This window comes from Brachyistius frenatus, unplaced genomic scaffold (genome assembly GCF_029030835.1).
Source record: "Brachyistius frenatus isolate BFR_SWC_R1_liver_20210118 unplaced genomic scaffold, ASM2903083v1 Contig_392, whole genome shotgun sequence".
Taxonomy (NCBI): domain Eukaryota; kingdom Metazoa; phylum Chordata; class Actinopteri; family Embiotocidae; genus Brachyistius; species Brachyistius frenatus.
The window spans coordinates 59350-80000 of NW_027210991.1; the positions used below are offsets into that span (position 1 = coordinate 59350).

General features: G+C 47.1%; 3 protein-coding genes across 8 annotated transcripts; 1 reads left to right on the plus strand and 2 right to left on the minus strand.

Annotated features, from left to right (window-relative positions):
* Positions 1–3711: 3711 nt before the first annotated feature.
* On the minus strand, positions 3712–6785 carry LOC138636627 (H-2 class II histocompatibility antigen, E-S beta chain-like). 6 transcript variants are annotated; one of them, XM_069724722.1, is made up of 7 exons: positions 6681–6785; positions 5974–6246; positions 5103–5316; positions 4889–4956; positions 4610–4723; positions 3904–4369; positions 3712–3827 (listed from the first exon to the last, which is right to left on the minus strand). In XM_069724722.1, the coding sequence occupies exons 1-6, from the start codon at positions 6733–6735 to the stop codon at positions 4344–4346; spliced, it is 750 nt and encodes a 249-aa protein (XP_069580823.1). In that variant the 5' UTR covers positions 6736–6785; the 3' UTR covers positions 3712–3827; positions 3904–4343. The 6 variants fall into 6 exon arrangements, with proteins under 6 accessions (XP_069580823.1, XP_069580824.1, XP_069580822.1 ...); XM_069724723.1 differs by having other exon boundaries at positions 3712–3838; XM_069724721.1 differs by having other exon boundaries at positions 3712–3849.
* A 961-nt stretch (positions 6786–7746) lies between these two features.
* LOC138636629 (mamu class II histocompatibility antigen, DR alpha chain-like) lies at positions 7747–9759 on the plus strand. The gene is made up of 4 exons (XM_069724724.1): positions 7747–7865; positions 8175–8420; positions 9013–9294; positions 9392–9759. The coding sequence occupies exons 1-4, from the start codon at positions 7799–7801 to the stop codon at positions 9511–9513; spliced, it is 717 nt and encodes a 238-aa protein (XP_069580825.1). The 5' UTR covers positions 7747–7798; the 3' UTR covers positions 9514–9759.
* Positions 9760–14194: 4435 nt separating this feature from the next.
* LOC138636623 (zinc finger protein 79-like) lies at positions 14195–20422 on the minus strand. The gene is made up of 4 exons (XM_069724713.1): positions 19988–20422; positions 19217–19262; positions 19056–19117; positions 14195–15663 (listed from the first exon to the last, which is right to left on the minus strand). The coding sequence occupies exons 3-4, from the start codon at positions 19071–19073 to the stop codon at positions 14677–14679; spliced, it is 1005 nt and encodes a 334-aa protein (XP_069580814.1). The 5' UTR covers positions 19074–19117; positions 19217–19262; positions 19988–20422; the 3' UTR covers positions 14195–14676.
* Positions 20423–20651: the final 229 nt, after the last annotated feature.

A 20651-nucleotide genomic window follows, 5' to 3' on the forward strand; every position in this document is an offset into this window, starting at 1 on the left:
CTCAGATCTTCACCGATCCTCCACCACATTTCACAGCATGTGGAGACTTTGTGGCTCATCGACCTCTCCAGGTCTCCGTCTAACCATGAGACCACCAGATGTTGGACAAAGCTGAACATTGGACTCCTCAGAGAAGATGACCTTCCTCCAGTCCTCTATGGTCCAATCCTTCTGGTCTTCTTCAAACCTCAGCCTGGCTCGTCTTTGCTTCTCGGTGATGAAGGGCTTTTTTCTATTTTTGCCCAACTTCAGCCACCAGGAGCCTGTTTCTAACCGTCCTCACCGTCCTCACTGTCCTCACCGTCCTCTTCACCCCAGCTGCTGTCTGACGTTCTTTTTGGAGGTCACTTGATGTCATCCTACGTTTGTTGAGTGACATTGGAATGAGTTGGTGGTCATCCCGGTGAGCGGAGATTCGTTTTGGTCCTCTGCTGGTCTGTAGCTTTGTTGTCCCTAATGTCTGTAGCTTTGTTGTCCCTAATGTCTGTAGCTTTGTGGTCCCTAATGAATATAGCTTTGTTGTCCCTAATGTCTGTAGCTTTGTTGTCCCTAATGTCTGTAGCTTTGTGGTCCCTAATGTCTGTAGCTTTGTTGTCCATAATGTCTGTAGCTTTGTTGTCCCTAATGTCTGTAGCTTTGTTATCCCTAATGTCTGAAGCTTTGTTGTCCCTAATGTCTGTAGCTTTGTTGTCCTTAATGTCTGCAGCTTTGTTGTCCCTAATGTCTGTAGCTTTGTTGTCCCTAATGCCTATAGCTTTGTTGTCCCTAATGTCTGTAGCTTTGTTGTCCCTAATGTCTGTAGCTTTGTTGTCCTTAATGTCTGCAGCTTTGTTGTTCCTAATGTCTGCAGCTTTGTTATCCCTAATGTCTCTACCTTTGTTGTCCCTAATGTCTGTAGCTTTGTTGTCCCTATTGTCTGTAGCTTTGTTGTCCCTAATGTCTGCAGCTTTGTTGTCCCTAATGTCTGTAGCTTTGTTGTCCCTAATGTCTGCAGCTTTGTTGTCCCTAAAGTCTGTAGCTTTGTTGTCCCTAATGTCTGTAGCTTTGTTGTTTCTAATATCTGTAGCTTTGTTGTCCCTAATGTCTGTAGCTTTGTTGTCCCTATTGTGTGTAGCTTTGTTGTCCCTAATGTCTGTAGCTTTGTTGTTTCTAATGTCTGTAGCTTTGTTGTCCTTAATGTCTGCAGCTTTGTTATCCCTAATGTCTCTACCTTTGTTGTCCCTAATGTCTGCAGCTTTGTTGTCCCTATTATCTGTAGCTTTGTTGTCCCTAATGTCTGCAGCTTTGTTATCCCTAATGTCTGTAGCTTTGTTGTCCCTAATGTCTGTAGCTTTGTTGTCCCTATTGTCTGTAGCTTTGTTGTCCCTAATGTTTGCAGCTTTGTTGTCCCTATTGTCTCTAGCTTTGTTGTCCCTAATGTCTGCAGCTTTGTTGTCTCTAATGTCTGTAGCTTTGTTGTCCTTAATGTCTGCAGCTTTGTTGTTCCTAATGTCTGTAGCTTTGTTGTCCCTAATGTCTGCAGCTTTGTTGTCCCTAATGTCTGCAGCTTTGTTGTTCCTAATGTCTGCAGCTTTGTTATCCCTAATGTCTGTAGCTTTGTTGTCCCTAATGTCTGTAGCTTTGTTGTCCCTATTGTCTGTAGCTTTGTTGTCCCTAATGTCTGCAGCTTTGTTGTCTCTAATGTCTGTAGCTTTGTTGTCCCTATTGTCTGTAGCTTTGTTGTCCCTAATGTTTGCAGCTTTGTTGTCCCTAATGTCTGTAGCTTTGTTGTTTCTAATGTCTGTAGCTTTGTTGTCCTTAATGTCTGCAGCTTTGTTGTTCCTAATGTCTGTAGCTTTGTTGTCCCTAATGTCTCTACCTTTGTTGTCCCTAATGTCTGCAGCTTTGTTGTCCCTAATGTCTGCAGCTTTGTTGTCCCTAATGTCTGTAGCTTTGTTGTCCCTAATGTCTGCAGCTTTGTTGTCCCTAATGTCTCTACCTTTGTTGTCCCTAATGTTTGCAGCTTTGTTGTCCCTAATGTCTGTAGCTTTGTTGTCCCTAATGTCTGTAGCTTTGTTGTCCCTAATGTCTAGCTTTGTTGTCCCTAATGTCTGTAGCTTTGTTGTCCCTAATGTCTGTAGCTTTGTTGTCCCTAATGTCTAGCTTTGTTGTCCCTAATGTCTGTAGCTTTGTTGTCCCTAATGTCTGCTGCTTGACCTCGTTCTTATGAACCGTTGTCTTTGACATTTGAAGGATGGAAGCAGCCTGACGATCACTGTATTCCTCTGACAGTAAAACCAGAGTTGAATCTTTCTTTTCTCACTCAAAACTTTTCTTTTGAACTCTTTTGATCAATAGTCACTTTTTTTTATTCCAATTACATTAGAAGGTTCTAGTAGCACTGTTCCTGCCATCCAGCTGGTCCTATTGTAAGAGGATAGTGATGACCACAGCACTGGTTTTATACTTTTCTTCATTAAATACGTTTTAGTTCAGGTGATCACCTGATCAGTACCTCATCAAGTAGAATCAGGTGATCACCTGATCAGTACCTCATCAAGTAGAATCAGGTGATCACCTGATCAGTACCTCATCAAGTAGAATCAGGTGTTCCTGTATTGGAATTCAACAGACTGGAATGGAACGGCTGCTGCAGAGATTTAAGAAACATTTGGAGAGGTCTCTTCATTTTATACAGAGCTGTATATATATATATATGTGTGTGTGTGTGTGTGTGTGTGTGTGTGTGTGTGTGTGTGTGTGTCGTGTGTGTGTGTGTGTGTGTGTGTGTGTGTGTGTGTGTGTGTGTGTGTGTGTGTGTGTGTTTTACCAAATCCACTTCAAATACAAACAAGTTTACAAACACAGTAAACAACAACAATAACAACAACTGCAGCAGCAGGTTCAGATAAACAACATCAATGTTCTAGTTTACAGTTTGTGGGTTTCAGGATGACCACATTTAATATGGCACCCATGCTGCTATGAATTGTGGGTAATTCCTTCAGGATAGATGTGGACTTCCAGAAAGAGTTCTTAAAGGAGTGCACATGGACGGATGGTCTGACAGATCGACGGTCCCGGTCCCGGAGGAAAGTCCCAGAGGACGGATCCACGGTCCCAGAGAATAAGGACAGTCCCGGAGGATGGTCCCGGAGGACGGAGGACGGTCCTGGAGGATGGACCGACAGTCCTGGAGGACAGACCGACAGTCCCAGAGAATGGAGGATGGTCCCGGACCCCGGAGGACGGTCCCGGAGGACACAGGACGGTCCTGGACCCCGCAGCACGGAGGACGGTCCCGGAGGGAGGTGCTCGGTGCAGCTCCAGCGTTCAGCCAGCAGGTGGCAGCGTGTGACTTTAAATGACTCAGCGAACATTCAGGTACAAACATCAGGTGATCAGCTGCATGAAGCCACATGTAAACTACATGTCAGAGATGTAAACACTGGACTTCCTGTCTCGGTTGGTGGTCACAGCGCCACCACCAGGCTGCTGACCTTCATCATCACCATCATCATCATCACCTGGTCAGCCATGTTTGCTGCAGTGATGCACCGCAGCTCCTTCACAGGTTTCCTCCTTTAAACTTAATCTAACTCAGGAACAAGTCTGTTCCTGAACCAGTTTGGACTCTTCCACCAGTCTACACAGGTTCAAACTGGTCTGAAACTGGTTTAAACTGGTTCAAACTAACACACCTGCCCTCACAGGTAAATAAAGACGCTGAACAACAGTTTTCTGACAGTTTATTGGGTTTCAAAACATCCAGTAAAAATCTATAAAAGTGAGTCAGCTCCAAATCATCCCGGGACCTGGATTAGACCTGGATTAAACCTGGATTAGACCTGGATTAAACCTGGATTAAACCTGGATTAGACCTGGATTAGACCTGGATTAAACCTGGTTTAAATCTGGTTAAACCTGGATTAAACCTGGATTACATGTGATTCAGAAGCAGAGCAGGTACAGCAGAGCATCATATCAGGGAGGCAGCGGGTACACCAGAGTCCACATCAGACCTGATCCAGGACTGACCCTGAAGGACACCACCAACAAGACTGGGACTCACTCTGTGAGGGTCCTGGATCTGATTTAGACCAGCAGAGTATCAGGGTCTGGTCCTGGACCAGGTTTAGACCAGCAGGGTATCAGGGTCTGGTCTTGGATCAGGTTTAGACCAGCAGGGTATCAGGGTCTAGTCCTGGATCAGGTTTAGAGCAGACAGTCTAGACAGGGATTATCAGTCTGCTGGGTTGGAAACAGAAAGCTGGTTGAAGCAGCAGCGACTCTTCTTTAATCTGAGAAACAGGACCAGGACCCAGAACCCAGAGCAGGACCAGGACTCGGTCCAGAATCCTCCCTTAGTTAGTGGGGACTAGAATACGTCCTGGGAAAAAGAAGAAGACATGAGAACAGGTTATAAAACAAACATTTACACAACAATAAAAAAAAATGATCTAAACTGGACTGAACTGGATCAACTGACCAGTGTAAACTGGTTTTAGACCAATGTAAACTGGTTTTAGACCGGTGTAAACTGGTTTTAGACCAATGTAAAGTGGTTTTAGACCGGTGTAAAGTGGTTTTAGACCAATGTAAACTGGTTGTGACTGTGTACTGGTCTGACCTCGGGCCTTCCTCTTGTAGTAGATGAATCCAGCCAGAGATAAGATCAGACCCAGAACCAGACCTGAGGCTCCGATGGCGATCTTGTTTCTCTCTGACTCAGGCATGGACGGGTCTGAGGACAGACAGGTAGAGAGACAGACAGTTAGACAGACAGGTAGAGAGACAGACAGGTAGAGAGACAGACAGGTGATAGACAGACATATGAGAGACAGACAGGTGAGAGACATATGAGAGACAGACAGGTAGAGAGACAGACAGGAGACAGACAGGTATTTACCCCAGTCTGTGATCAGAGGTTTGTCCAGGCTGGCGTGTTCCACCACACAAGAGATCTTCTCCCCAGACCTGGTTCAACAAAAACCAACACAGATGACATCAGACTGGATCAGACCTGAACCAGGACCTGGACTTGGACCTGAACCAGGACCTGAACCTGGACCAGGACCAGGACCTGAACTAGGACCTGAACCAGGACCTGGACCTGGACTCACCTGGGCGTGTACTCCAGCTCGGAGTGGACCTGGTAGTACCAGTCTCCGTCGGCCAGCTCCTCGGTAGAAGTGACATCAGAGGTGATCTTCTGTCCGTCCCTCAACCAGGAGACCTGGATCTGTTTGGGGAAGAAGTCGTAGACGCTGCAGACCAACATGGAGGGATGACGGCCGGAGGAGGAGGTGGAGGAGGAGAGACGGACAGATGGACTCACTGAGAGACACAGACACCTTCATTAACACTCAGCACACTGATGGAGGAGAGAGGAGGAGGGAGGAGGAGAAGAGAGGAGGGGGGAGGACGAGGGAGGAGGGAGGAGAAGGCATGAATAGGGATGAGGGGGAAGGAGGAGGAGCTGCAATATTTACAAACATGTTTACCATGAAGATTTTATTTTGAAAGAATCTCAGGAGGATGTTTACACTGAATGTAAACAATAATAACAATAACAACAATAACAACCATAATAATAATAACAATAATAATAATAATAATAGTGTGATGCAGCATGAACTTGTGTTGATGTTGCCGTGAGTCTGAGTGTTCGTCTTCATTTATAATAGAGATAATAATTAATGAGAGTAATAAACTTCCGGGTCAAACATCATAAAGTGGTGGATAACCCGGATGGTGTGATCATCTGTTTACCACCACGGTGACGTCACCAGCTGCCGTTTCAGAGCTCCACCAGCAGGGGGCGACAGAGTTCAGGAAACCATTTCAACATCACTGACAGACACTGAAGTCTCCAGAACAGAAAGGATGACGTCATTGATTAAGGTGTCATCAGTTTAATATCAGAACCTGATTTAAACTGAGAAGTTCACAGTTCAGACTGAATCATGATGACGTCACAGAACCTGAACTCACCTGATTTAGACAGAACAGTCTCCTTCCAGATTCCAGCGTTGCGCCGACAGTATCTCTCCGTTTCACCTTTCCTCTGGCTCAGCTCTGCTGTATCATTGTTTAATCGTTCTGCGTTCATCACACCGTAGGCAGTGAATCCAACAAACTTCCCCAAACTGCTGCTGTACCTGATGTACTCCTTCCTCTCGTAGAACAAGGAGAGGATGTACTCTGCCTTGTTCACATCTGTGACGTTAAACTCACAGCGGGCCAACGTGAACTCAAGGAATCCATCTGAGGAACAAACAATCAGGATTTACCATCAGAGTATTATTGATCTAGTATTGATCACAGTATTATTGATTAGGGTATTGATCAGAGTATTGATCAGAGTATTGATCACTATTATTGATCAGAGTATTGATCAGAGTATTGATCAGGGTATTGATCAGAGTATTGATCAGAGTATTATTGATCAGAGTATTGATCAGAGTATTATTGATCAGGGTATTGATCAGAGTATTGATCAGAGTATTGATCAGAGTATTATTGATCAGGGTATTGATCAGAGTATTGATCACAGTATTATTGATCAGGGTATTGATCAGAGTATTGATCACTATTATTGATCAGAGTATTAATCAGAGTATTATTGATCAGAGTATTGATCAGAGTATTATTGATCAGAGTATTGATCAGAGTATTATTGATCAGAGTATTGATCCTACCTGTGGGACAGACAGTGATGAAGAGCAGGCAGCAGCTGAGCAGTGAAGAAGTCATCCTCCTGAGTCCTCCTGATCAACACTGACGGAGTCTGAAGGAGGAACAAATATAAAGCAGCTGGTCACATGACAGCAGGATCAGCTGTTGTCAGGCAGAGGACACAGAGACTGGTCTGATCTGAGACACTGAGACAGAGAGAGACAGAGACAGAGAGAGACAGACAGAGAGACAGTCTGTGATGATTGCAGTCTGCTCGGTGTTTCATAAAGTTCTGGTAGAATAAAGATGTGAACATCAGAACTCAGAGACAGATTCAGTTTATCTTCTGAGGTTCTTTCTCAGCCTCGTGGTCTGAAGGGATCTGAGGGGGCGGAGTCTAAACTCTACTCTGGAGAGTGATCAATACAGGAGTGGTGTACTGCTCCTTTAAATGTCCTGTCGGAGTGGAGGAGAAACTGCAGAGAAACAGGAAAGACAACCAGAAAGAAGAAACTGTTGAAGTTTGTTTGAACACATCAGATTATTATTGATGAACATGTTTCTTTATGAAACAGTTGACAGGTGAGAACAGTAAACATGATAAACAGTGATGTCGTCATAATAATAATAATAACTTCACTGTCTCAGTGAGTGGACGTCTGCTGGAGGGAAACATCTGTCTGTCTCTGGAACTCATCACGTTTTAATAAAAGATGAAACCAGTGGAACAAAAACCAAATATTAATAAACTAAAATGATGGTTTAATCAGGAAAAAGACCGATTTTATTTCACAGGTTTAACATTTGATTTGAGGTTCAGCTTCAAGTTTTCACAAACAAACTCCAAACAGAATAAAATGATAAAAGTTTGGTTTAACTTGTTTCTTTTATTTTGAAAAGCTTCAGTATGAGATTTAATGTCTGATTTTATTTTGAAGAGGCTGTGTAAACACCTTATTGATTATTGATCTCAGCTGAGTGACAGTTTGTCTCCAGCTGCAGCCTCTCTACCTGGACACTGATGACGTCATCAAGATCTCTGCTCTCTGATTGGCTGTTCTGTTTTTAAGAGCTCAAGTTTCTCCGTTTCTGTCAGTCAGTCCCGAGTCACTCAGAGAAGAACAGTTTACCAGGTGAACTGATGAAGATGATGAAGATGAAGGAGCTGCTCCTCTTCCTCTCCTGCGTCCTCTGTGTTTCTGCTGAAGGTAAAATGTTTACTTGTTTACTAACTAACTAAGAGAATAACTAACTAGCTAGATAGATACTTTATTAATCCCTCAGAGGGAAGTTATGTCACAGCAGCATGTTCAAAAATATTGAATATAATCTACAAATGCACATTCTATCAAATAAAATAAAATAATATTAAATAAACTAAACTAAACCTAAACAACAGTGCAATGAATTAGAACAAAACAACATAAAAACATAACTAACAGACTAACTAACAGAATAACTAACTAACAGACTAACTAACCTTGTCAGCAGGTTAATAATGAGTTGTGTGTTTCCAGCTGGTCATGAGACCATTGGGATCAGTGGATGTTCAGACTCTGATGGAGAAGAGATGGAAGGACTGGACAACGAGGAGGGCTGGTTTGCAGACTTTGCCAAAGAGGAAGGATTCGATGTTCTGCCTCCGTTTGCTGATCATCCGAGCTTCCCTGGATTGTATGAAAATGCTGTGGCTAATCAACAGATCTGCAAGTCCAACCTGAAGAACAGTCGCATCGGTATGAAGGACCTCCCTCATGAAGAAGGTGAACAACATTTAACTTTTCTATCTTCATCTCCGTCTGAGTTTAGATGAAATATTTCAAACATCTGAAACATGAAGTTGATCCTGCAGTCAGAAGATGATGGATGACATCACATCTTATCATCTGGTCTCCAACATGGTCTTCATGTTCAGTCTGACATGTGACCGTCCCACATACGTGTTCCTCACATGTTCCTGTTCTAATATGAATATGATGTCACCTGAACGAGCCAATCACGTGACAGACTGCAGGTCGTCTCACCTGTTCGGTGTCAGACGGTCTGAGGAGGAACCTTCCTTCTTACAGAGCTCAATGAGGTCCGAGGTGTCCAGGTGACCTTCCTCATCATCTTCCTCATCTCTAACTTCCTGTCGAGCATCTTCTTCCTCCTGAGGCTGAACAGTTTGCTCCTCAGAGGAAGAACCTGCACTCTGTGACGTTAGCAGCAGTCCGGTCTCCGGTCGTCCATGTCTCCAGAACCGCAGAGGTCCAGAGGACCTCAGCACCTCCTGTTGAATGATCCAGGACGGACTCAAGGTCCTAAACAGCAGCTTCAACACATGTCCAGTTTCATGTCTTGGTGTGTCCTCAGATCCTCCGTCTGTGATCATCTACATCAGAGACGACCTGCAGCTGGGACAGAAGAACACTCTGATCTGTCACGTGTCGGGTTTCTATCCGGCGCCGGTCCGAGTCCACTGGACCAAGAACGGGAAGAACGTGACGGAAGGAACCAGCATCAACGTTCCCTACCCCAACAGAGACGGTTCCTTCACCCAGATGTCCAGACTGGACTTCATCCCACAGCAGGGGGACGTCTACAGCTGTACGGTGCAACATCTGGCCCTGGAGGAACCGCTGACCAGGATCTATGGTGAGGGGGGGGGGGACGGCTGTCTCCAGATGTGGAGCTTCATGTCTCTGTTCTGTCTCCAGATGTGGAGCTTCATGTGTCTCTGTTCTGTCTCCAGATGTGGAGCAGACCCAGCCCGGTGTTGGACCCTCGGTGTTCTGTGGACTCGGTCTGACCGTCGGTCTCCTCGGTGTTGCAGCTGGAACCTTCTTCCTCATCAAAGGCAACGAGTGCAGCTGATTGGCTGGAGCTGATGATGTCATCAGTGTGTGTCTATATAATGTCCTCTCGGTCTTTAATCTGCTGCGGTTGTCTTTGAGCTTCAGGTCGATCAGAGATGATGAAGTGATGTCACTTCCTGAAGTCTCCCTGTCTCAGGTCCACCAGGTGTCCCCCTGCCTGATGGTGGACGTCCTCCTGTCTCTTCAGCTGTCCTCACTAATCATGAAATCTGAGTTCTGTGATCAATAAAGAAATTAAACTTCACATCTGTGTTGTTTCATTGTTTTCTATAAAAGATGAACATCTGGACACATCAGCTGACAGACGCTCTAAAGCTTTGATCGCCGTGTGGTCGTCATGGTAACTGGGAGGACCTCACGCAGCGCCCCCTGCAGGACGATCTGAGAGTTTGTGCTCCGACACCAACGGGCTGAAAGAGGAAGAAGAGGTTGATTATAAAATCAGAAAATAGAAAGTGGAACAAACATGAAGATGAACATCTGGAAAACAAACCCTGGAGGGGGAGGAGCCTCAGAGCTCAGGACAGTTGTCCACTTCACCTCAGTCCATCTTCAATGATCTCGGTCCAGAGAAGGCGGCGGTGTTTCTGGATCATGTTTCTATCTGGTTTCTTCTTTGGAGAGTTTTAACATCATTTGTGGACGCAGCGATGAACTGTGTTCACAGACGATGGTTTTCACAAGTGTTCCTGAGCCCATGCAGTGATTTCCACTCCAGAATAGTGTGTTTTTAATGCAGTGCTGCCTGAAGGCCCGAAGATCACCACCATCCAATATTGGTTTCCAGCCTTGTCCCTTGTGTTCAGAGATTTCTCCAGATTCTCTGAATCTTTTAATGATATTATGAACCGTAGGCGATGAAATCCACTAATTCTTTGTAGTTTTACGTTGAGGAACATTATTCTTAGATTGTTGAACTATTTTCCAACACAGTGTTTCAGAGTGGTGAACCTCTCCCCATCTTCACTGCTGAGAGACTCTGTCTCTCTGAAATCATCTTTTATAATCATGTTCCTGATCCTGCAGGTCAGAGGTCGTCCCGCTTTCACTTCCTGTTCACTCAGCAGCCAATCAGAGAGCCAGCTGCTGACGTGTCACCTGTTACCGAGGAGAGCTGCTCGGTGTGAAGAAACAGATCAAAGACTTCGTTCTTCTGTTTCGGTGAAAGTTGGAATGTAGATCGACCAGTAAATTAAAGCTCCGCAGAGCAGCGCTGGTTTTACTGCTGCGGATCTCCAAATACACCCTCCACCTCCACCTCCTCCCTCCACCCTCACCTCCTCCCTCCACCTCCTCCCTCCACCCTCCACCTCCTCCCTCCACCTCCACCCTCCTCCCTCCACCTCCTCCCTCCGCCCTCTACCTCCACCTCCTCCCTCCACCTCCTCCCTCCGCCCTCCACCTCCTCCCTCCACCTCCTCCCTCCGCCCTCTACCTCCACCTCCTCCCTCCACCTCCTCCCTCCGCCCTCCACCTCCACCTCCTCCCTCCACCTCCACCTCCTCCCTCCACCTCCTCCCTCCACCCTCCACCTCCTCCCTCCACCTCCACCTCCTCCCTCCACCTCCACCCTCCACCTCCTCCCTCCTCTCTCCACCTCCACCCTCCCCCTCCCTTATTCTGTTTTATTTATTTTACATTCACACTTTAATAAAAATGTAATTTCACAAACATTTACTTCTGTCTCTTCGTAGGACAGAATTTGTCTCCTCTGATGGATTTTCAAAATAAAACAGGATGTCCCGTCCACATGTCTCCGTCTCTCCTGCAGACAGCGTGAATTATGAGGAGAAATGTTTGGTTGACTTTAAACTAAAAGGAAGTCGACGGTCGAAGCATCAGCCGGGACACGTCCTCATGTCCACGGTTTCCTGCTGTACGGAGTCCCTCATCCGGGACATCCACAGCCGCTCTGCTCCACCTGGCGCCCCCTGCTGGTGAAGACTCGTCCAGAAAACAAGAAAACTGTGTGAATCCTGTTTATCCAACGTTACTCCGAGCTGTGGTCCAGGAAACATCTGGATTAAAAAAGACCACAAATATTCTATAATCCAGGAAACATCTGGATTAAAAAAGACCACAAATATTCTATAATCCAGGAAACATCTGGATTAAAAAAGACCACAAATATTCTATAATCCAGGAAACATCTGGATTAAAAAAGACCACAAATATTCTATAATCCAGGAAACATCTGGATTAAAAAGACCACAAATATTCTATAATCCAGGAAACATCTGGATTAAAAAAGACCACAAATATTCTATAATCCAGGAAACATCTGGATTAAAAAGACCACAAATCTTCTATAATCCAGGAAGAGTTTGGGATTGATACAGAAGGAGAACAGGAGGAGAAAAAGAGGTGAACAGGAGGAAAACAGGAGGAGAACAGAAGGAAAACAGGAGGAGAACAGGAGAACAGGAGGAGAAAAGGAGTAGAACAGAAGGAGAACAGGAGAACAGGAGGAGAAAAGAAGGAGAACAGAAGGAGAACAGGAGGAGAAAAGCAGGTTAACAGGAGGAGAAAAGAAGGAGAACAGGAGGACAGGAGGAGAAAAGGAGGAGAACAGGAGTAGAACAGAAGGAGAACAGGTGAACAGGAGAACAGGAGGAGAAAAGGAGTAGAACAGAAGGAGAACAGGAGAACAGGAGGAGAAAAGAAGGAGAACAGAAGGAGAACAGGAGAACAGGAGGAGAAAAGGAGGTTAACAGGAGGAGAAAAGGAGGAGAACAGAAGGAGAACAGGAGGAGGACAGGAGGAGAAAAGGAGGTGACCAGGAGGAGAAAAGGAGAACAGAAGGAGAAAAGGAGGTGACCAGGAGGAGAAAAGGAGGAGAACAGAAGGAGAACAGGAGGAGAACAGGAGTAGAACAGAAGGAGAACAGGTGAACAGGAGAACAGGAGGAGAAAAGGAGTAGAACAGAAGGAGAACAGGAGGAGAAAAGAAGGAGAACAGAAGGAGAACAGGAGGAGAAAAGGAGGTTAACAGGAGGAGAAAAGGAGGAGAACAGAAGGAGAACAGGAGGAGAACAGGAGGAGGACAGGAGGAGAAAAGGAGGTGACCAGGAGGATAAAAGGAGAACAGAAGGAGAAAAGGAGGTGACCAGGAGGAGAAAAGGAGGAGAACAGAAGGAGAACAGGAGGAGAACAGGAGTAGAACAGAAGGAGAACAGGTGAACAGGAGAACAGGAGGAGAAAAGGAGCAGAACAGAAGGAGAACAGGAGAACAGGAGGAGGAAATGAGGTGACCAGGAGGAGAAAAGGAGGAGAACAGAAGGAGAACAGGAGGAGAACAGGAGGAGGACAGGAGGAGAAAAGGAGGTGACCAGGAGGATAAAAGGAGAACAGAAGGAGAAAAGGAGGTGACCAGGAGGAGAAAAGGAGGAGAACAGAAGGAGAACAGGAGGAGAACAGGAGTAGAACAGAAGGAGAACAGGTGAACAGGAGGAGAAAAGGAGTAGAACAGAAGGAGAACAGAGAACAGGAGGAAAAGAAGGAGAACAGAAGGAGAACAGGAGGACAGGAGGAGAAAAGGAGGTGACCAGGAGGAGAAAAGGAGAACAGAAGGAGAAAAGGAGGTGACCAGGAGGAGAAAAGGAGGAGAACAGAAGGAGAACAGGAGTAGAATAGGTGAACAGGAGAACAGGAGGAGAAAAGGAGTAGAACAGAAGGAGAACAGGAGAATAGGAGGAGAAAAGAAGGAGAACAGAAGGAGAACGGGAGGAGAAAAGGAGGTTAACCAGAGGAGAAAAGGAGGAGAACAGAAGGAGAACAGGAGGAGGACAGGAGGAGAAAAGGAGGTGACCAGGAGGAGAAAAGGATAACAGAAGGAGAAAAGGAGGTGACCAGGAGGAGAAAAGGAGGAGAACAGAAGGAGAACAGGAGGAGAACAGGAGTAGAACAGAAGGAGAACAGGTGAACAGGAGAACAGGAGGAGAAAAGGAGCAGAACAGAAGGAGAACAGGAGAACAGGAGGAGGAAATGAGGTGACCAGGAGGAGAAAAGGAGGAGAACAGAAGGAGAAAAGGAGGTGACCAGAAGGAGAAAAGGAGAACAGAAGGAGAAAAGGAGGTGACCAGGAGGAGAAAAGGAGAACAGAAGGAGAACAGGAGTAGAACAGAAGGAGAACAGGAGGTGAACAGGAGGAGAAAATGAGGAGAACAGAAGGAGAACAGGAGAACAGAAGGAGAACAGGTGAACAGGAGAACAGGAGGAGAAAAGGAGTAGAACAGAAGGAGAACAGGAGAACAGAAGGAGGTGACCAGGAGGAGAAAAGGAGAACAGAAGGAGAAAAGGAGGTGACCAGGAGGAGAAAAGGAGGTGACCAGGAGGAGAAAAGGAGAACAGAAGGAGAACAGGAGAACAGAAGGAGAACAGGAGGTGAACAGGAGGAGAACAGAAGGAGAAAAGGAGTAGCACAGGAGAACAGGAGAACAGGAGGAGAAAAGGAGGTGACCAGGAGGTCTATTATTAGGAGGTCGTTTATTAACTAGCTGTTTATTAACAGTGGATTTCAGCTTTTTTTTTATTGTTGAGCTCTAAAATGTTCAAACCCTTTTTTAATGAAGTTTTACAGTGAATGTGTTCTGTTTGTCTTCATACTGTTGTGAGGACTTTACTGTATTAAGAGCTGCTGACATTTGATGCTTCATGAATAAAACAGAATTGACCAAAATAGCAAGTTGAGGAAAGAATTTATTTTTGTTTTTATTTACGACATGAACAATTTTATATAATCACTTTATAATTATAATTATATTATACATCACACAAACACTTCAGTCTGGTTCTGCCGGTTCTCATGGTTCTGATGTTTCTGCCGGTTCTGATTGTTCCGATTGTTCTGACGGTTCTTATGGTTCTAATGGTTCCATCGGTTCTTATGGTTTTGATGATTCTGATGGTTCTAATGGTTCTTATGGTTCTGCTGATTCTTATGGTTCTGCCGGTTCTTATGTTTTTGATGGTTTTGATGATTCTGATGATTCTGATGGTTCTAATGGTTCTTATGGTTCTGCTGGTTCTGCCGGTTCTTATGTTTTTGATGGTTTTGATGATTCTGATGGTTCTAATGGTTCTGCTGGTTCTTATGGTTCTGCCAGTTCTGATGGTTCCACCAGTTCTGCCGGTTCTTATGGTTCTAATGGTTCCATCGGTTCTTATGGTTTTGACGGTTCCGCCGGTTCGCGGCCGGTGTCGTCCCCCGGGCCGCCGGCCGTCAGACTGTCTTCGTCCACCGGGACACAGCGGTGCTTCTTCAGGGACTGCGAGCGTGTGAACAGCCTCTTGCAGCGTGAGCACCAGTAGGGCTTCTCTCCGGTGTGGACCCGGAGGTGACGGCTGTAGCTGTACGAGCTGTTGAAACGTTGGCCGCAGGCGTCGCAGCCGAACGGCCGCTCTCCGCCGTGGATGCGCCGGTGACGCGCGTAGTTGCCGAGGCGGCCGAAGCCGGCGCCGCACTCGCCGCATCTGTACGGCTTCTCTCCGCCGTGCGTGCCCACGTGTTGTTTGTACGTCTTGGAGACGGAGAAGCTCTTCTCGCACAGCTCGCAGCGGAACGGCTTTTCTCCCGTGTGGATGCGCAGGTGGGATTTGTAGTTGCCCAGCTGAGAGAAGCTCCTCCCGCACTGCCGGCAGCAGTAGGGTTTCTCCCCGGTGTGGACGCGCAGGTGGATCCTGTAGCTGCCCGCGTCACCGAAGCTCTTGTCGCAGCGCTCGCAGCGGTACGGCTTCTCTCCGGTGTGGTTGCGCAGGTGCAGACCGAAATGACCCGACTGGGTGAAACCTTTCCCGCAGAAGTCGCAGCGGTACGGCTTCTCCCCGCCGTGGCTCAGCCGGTGGCGCTCGTAGGAGCTCAAGAAGCCGAAGGTCTTGGGACAGCGCTCGCAGCGGTACGGCCCGGCGTGGTCGCGCAGGTGCTTCCTGTAGGAGGCGCGGTCTCCGAAGTCGGCCCCGCACCGGCGGCAGCGGTAGGGCGTCTCCTCGGGGCGGGCGCCGAGCCGGCCGAAGGACGTCCCGCGCCGCTCGCAGCGATGCGGCTCGTCCCGCCGGTGACTCGCTTCGTGAGCTCGGAGGCTGCAGATCCGGCCGAAGGACGTCCCGCACCGCTCGCAGCGGTGAGGACGGCGTCGGTCCGACGCGTCGGCCTGGGACGGAGACAAACGGAGACAAACAGAGACAAACGGAGGTCAGAGGTCAGATCGGACGTAGCGGCTTCACAGGTGACAGTCGGACCTCCAACAGTCCCGCATGAACTCTTACGGTCCACCTTACGTTCCTCTGTTCCTCTTTCACTGACGTGTTTAGAAATGTTCACGTTCTCACCAGATCAACCACAATCATTCAGAACTGACAGGGGCGGAGCCACACGCTTCAATTAACATACCGCCACGCCCCCATTTCTCCATATAAGGACGTGTTTGTGATCTGAATCGTGGAGTGAAGAGAGACGGCATCAAAAACTAAAAGGAGAAATATCAAAACAACAGGAAGTGAAACGAGTTTCCTGACGAGTGACTAGTTCAAAAATACAGCAGCTGTTTTATATATAATATAAATATATATATAATATATTATACAATCAAGAAACCACTTCAAGAGGACCTGCCTGACAAAGTGAAGGAGACCAGAAGATCAGAAGATGGACTTCATGCTGATTGAGAACAGGTGTGTCAGTAATCAGGTCTGGATGTGACTCCAGAAACTGAACTCAGGTGATGAACCAGTTAAGTTCTGTTTTAACAGAATATATATGTACAGTTGAAACCAGAAGTTTACATACACTGTGCAAAAAGACACAAAACCTTTTTTTTCTCACTGTCTGAAGTTAAATCAGACTAAACCTCTCCTGTTTCAGGTCCGTTAGGATTACCAACATTATTTAACTTTTGCTAAATGTCACAATAATGAGAAAGAGAATTTCTTAGAGAATTTTATATTACTTTCTTCAAGGTCAAAAGTTTACATCCAGTTCCTTAGTATTTAGTAGCATTGCCTTTGAACTGCATGACTTGGGTCAAACGTTTTGGGTATCCTTCCACAAGCTTCTTACAGTACTCTGCTGGAATTCTGGCCCATTCCTCCGGACAGAACTGGTGGAACTGAGTCAGGTTTGTTGGCCGCCTCGCTCGCACACGCCTTTTCAGATCTGACCACAAATGTTCGATGGGATTCAGGTCAGGGCTTTGTGATGGCCACTCCAAGACATTGACTTTGTTGTCCTCAAGCCACTTTTGAACTATTTTGGCAGTATGCTTCGGGTCATTGTCCATTTGGAAGACCCATTTGCGCCCAAGTTGTAGCTTCCTGGCTGATGTCCTGGGATGTTGCCTTAATATTTCCAGGTAATGTTCTTTCTTCATGATGCCGTCTATTTTATGAAGAGCTCCAGTTCCTGCTGCAGCAAAACAGCTCCACAACATGATGCTGCCACCTCCATGCTTCACAGTTGGGATGGTGTTTTCAGGTCTACAAGCTTCCCCCTTTTTCCTCCAAATGTAACTCTTCCTGTCTTCCTTTGCTGTCTCCCTCAGTCCTTCCCCTCCTCCTCACAAAGGTTGGAACCACCTGGACTATATTTCACCAGAAACTGCTCCACATCTAACCTCACTGTAACTCCACTTCATGTCTCCGACCACTTCTTTATCTCTGACTCTCTCTAACTGACAACCTGACCACATCAACAGACTCTGGACCTGTCAGTCACAACATTCACTCCCTCTCTCCCTCCTCTCCCTCCTCCTCTCTGGCCTCCTCCTCTCTCCCTCCTCTCTCCCTCCTCTCTGGCCTCCTCTCTCCCTCCTCTCTGGCCTCCTCTCTGGCCTCCTCTCCCCCTCCTTCTCTCTCTCCCTCTCCCTCCTCCTCCTCTCCCTCCTCTCCCCCTCCTTCTCTCTCCCTCCTCTCTCCCGCCTCTCTCCCTTCTCCTCTCTCCCCTCCTCCTCTCCCTCCTCTCCCCCTCCTTCTCTCTCCCGCCTCTCTCCCCTCCTCCTCTCCCTCCTTTTCTCACCCATCTCATCAACTCTTCTCTGTCAACGGTCTGTTTCCTGAACTCTCTGAAGGAGAGTGAACCCTCTCCTGAAGAAATCCACCCTCAACCTGTCTGAAGTAAACAACTACAGACCGTCTCTCTTCCGAGTTCTTTCTAAAACTCTGGAGCGAGCTATCTTTAACCAACTCTCCTCCTATCTCCACCATAATAACCTTCTTGACCACCAGTCTGGTTTCAACAGACCACTCAACAGAGACGGTCCTCCTTCTGTCTCTGAGCAGCTTCACACTGCTAGAGCAGCCTCTCTGTCCTCTGTCCTGATCCTTCTAGACCTTCTGCTGCATTGGACACAGTGAACCACCAGATCCTTCTTTCCTCCTTCAGGACCTCGGTGTCTCAGGCTCTGCTCTCTCCTTGTTCTCATCCTACCTCAACCACCTCACCTACCGGGGAACTTGGAGAGGATCTGTGTCTGAACCTTGTCCTCTCACTACTGGTGTCCCTCAAGGCTCCGTCCCGGGTCCCCTCCTCTTTTCTCTACACCGACTCTCTCGGCTCTGTCGTTCACTCGCATGTCTTTTCCTACCACAGCTATGCTGATGACACCCAACTGATCCTCTCTTTTCCAGATCTGAAACACAGGTAGCAGCATGAATCTCTGCCTGTCTGACTGACATCTCTCAGTGGATGTCCTCACACCACCTGGAAATCAACCTCCACAAGACCGAACTGCTCTTCCTTCCAGAGAAAGACTCTCCCACCCTCGACCTGACTACTACCTTCAACAACTCTGTTATCCCGACCCTGACTGATAAGAACCTCGGAGACACTCCAGTCAACTCTCTCTTACTGCCAACATCACTGCAACAACACGTTCCTGTAGATACATGCTGCACAACGTCAGGAGAATACGTTCTCTTCTCACTCAGAAGGAGGTGCAGGCTCTGGTCCAGGTTCTGGTCCAGGCTCTGGTCCAGGTTCTGGTCATCTCACATCTAGACTACTGTAACTCCCTCCTGGCAGGTCTACCTGTTCGTACCATCTGACCTCTGCAGCTCATCCAGAATGCAGCAGCTCGACTTTAACCTCCTAGATTCACTCACACTACTCTGCTCCTCCTTCTCCTTCTCCTTCTCCTCCTCCTCTACATCCAGGACATGGTCCAACCTAATGTTTCTACACACTTGTAGTGAATAAGGCTGAGTGGAGCCAACATATAATTATTAATTAAAATGTAATTATTGATTAAAAATATTATTATTGATTAAAATATTATTATTGATTAAAATATGTGATTGATTAAAATATTAAATAAATATATCTAATTTGGTCACCAGGTGTTAAAAAGTCAGAACACTTCAAATTAAAGAGACGTTATCGAGGTAGAACCGCCTCCGTAGAACCAGAACCGCTCAACTTATTTCTCTTGTTAATCGAAGGTAAACGTTCTAGTTGACGTTAGTTGAAGTCGACAGCTCCGGTTAGAACCACTTCATGGACCCGTCACTCAGAACCATCTGTCCACTCAGTGGTTCTGAGACTGGACCTCACCTCCTCTGAACCATCCATCCTCCGCCTGAACTCCTTTCTTCTTCAGTCGACCCGCTTCGGCTCTGAAACATCAAGTAGAGACAAACTGGTGACATGGGGGAGGGAGAGGTCAGAGGTCAGAGGTCAGACTGAGATGTAGGACTTCAAACACAGAAACACACCTGCTGACTCAGCGGTCCACGACCCTGGTGCTGACGATGAGGAGTTCTGTGGATTCAGAAGACGACAGGTATCAGTGACATCACAGCAGCTATCAGTGACATCACAGCAGCTATCAGTGACATCACAGCAGGTATCAGTGACATCACACCAGGTATCAGTGACATCACGGCAGGTATCAGTGACATCACAGCAGGTATCAGTGACATCACTTTGTCTCTCGTGACCATATTTGGACGAGCTGGGGGAGGAGCCAGAGGTGGATCTGACCGATCTGATCGGAAACCTGACGATACTACGTCCCGCCCACCGATAGCTGTAACCTGACTGCACCACAGGCCTGTCAATCAAACAGACACGTCCCCAAAAACAGGTCTTCTTGAATCTTCTTTTCTAATGAATGAGGGATTATTTTCAGATGGACCTCCAGAAAACTAAGAAGAAGGAGTGACTTTAGCTAACAACACCGAGATAACTGATGGACACATTTTATTCACTTTGGATTTGATGAGAGAAGTTGAATGGGAGTCTATGGAGCCGGAGGCTTTTTGGAGCCGACCTCTAGTGGCACTCGCTGGTATTGCAGCTGAAGACACTTCTGGATCAGAACCATTTTACAGACCTGAAGCTACGAACTCTTTTATATTCCGTCCTGAGGTTCAGAGTGTTTGTGTGACGTCACTAAATAACAGAACAAAGATCTCGTTTTGTTTTCCAATAAAAACATAAAGTTCTTCAATGTTCTGAATCATCAGTTTTGTGAACGAACTTACCTGAAGAGGTTTTACATCCTGTCGGTCCAGATAAACTGACGGAACCAGCTGAGGACGGTCACGTCAACTGTCCTCAGACACCCGGGGACATTACAGACAGACAGGTGTCCCAGAGGACATGTGCAGACAGACTTCCGGTATGTATGACGCTGCAGAGCGTCCAGATGAGGAAACATTAAAAACATCCAGCGGCCTCCACAAACTCGGCTAAGCTAACCCGGCTAGCAGCGGCGCTCCGGAGCGGCTCGACCCGCCGGCAGCTTCACCTGCGGCCGGCCGGCCGGCTGGCAGTGTCCCCGGACACACGGTGGACAGATACCCGCTGATGTCCTCCGTCAGATCCGAACATCACACTGCCACGAACACGCGGCCCAGTCGGACCCAGGCGGCCGCGCGGTGCATTGTGGGACCGTCTTCTTCTGCCTGAACGTGCGACGCAGAAAAGGCGCGGTGCTGCCCTCATCAGGCCACGACCGGAACTACATTAAACACGTCACTGAGAGGCGGCCATGTTAATGTCAGGGAACCAATCAGAGACGAGGATCAGAGTTTGCGCTCATAGTGCTCATAGTCAGTCCAGACCTGATCCAGACCTGATCCAGATCTTTGATCCAGACCTCTGATCCAGACCTGATCCAGACCTCTGATCCAGACCTCTGATCCA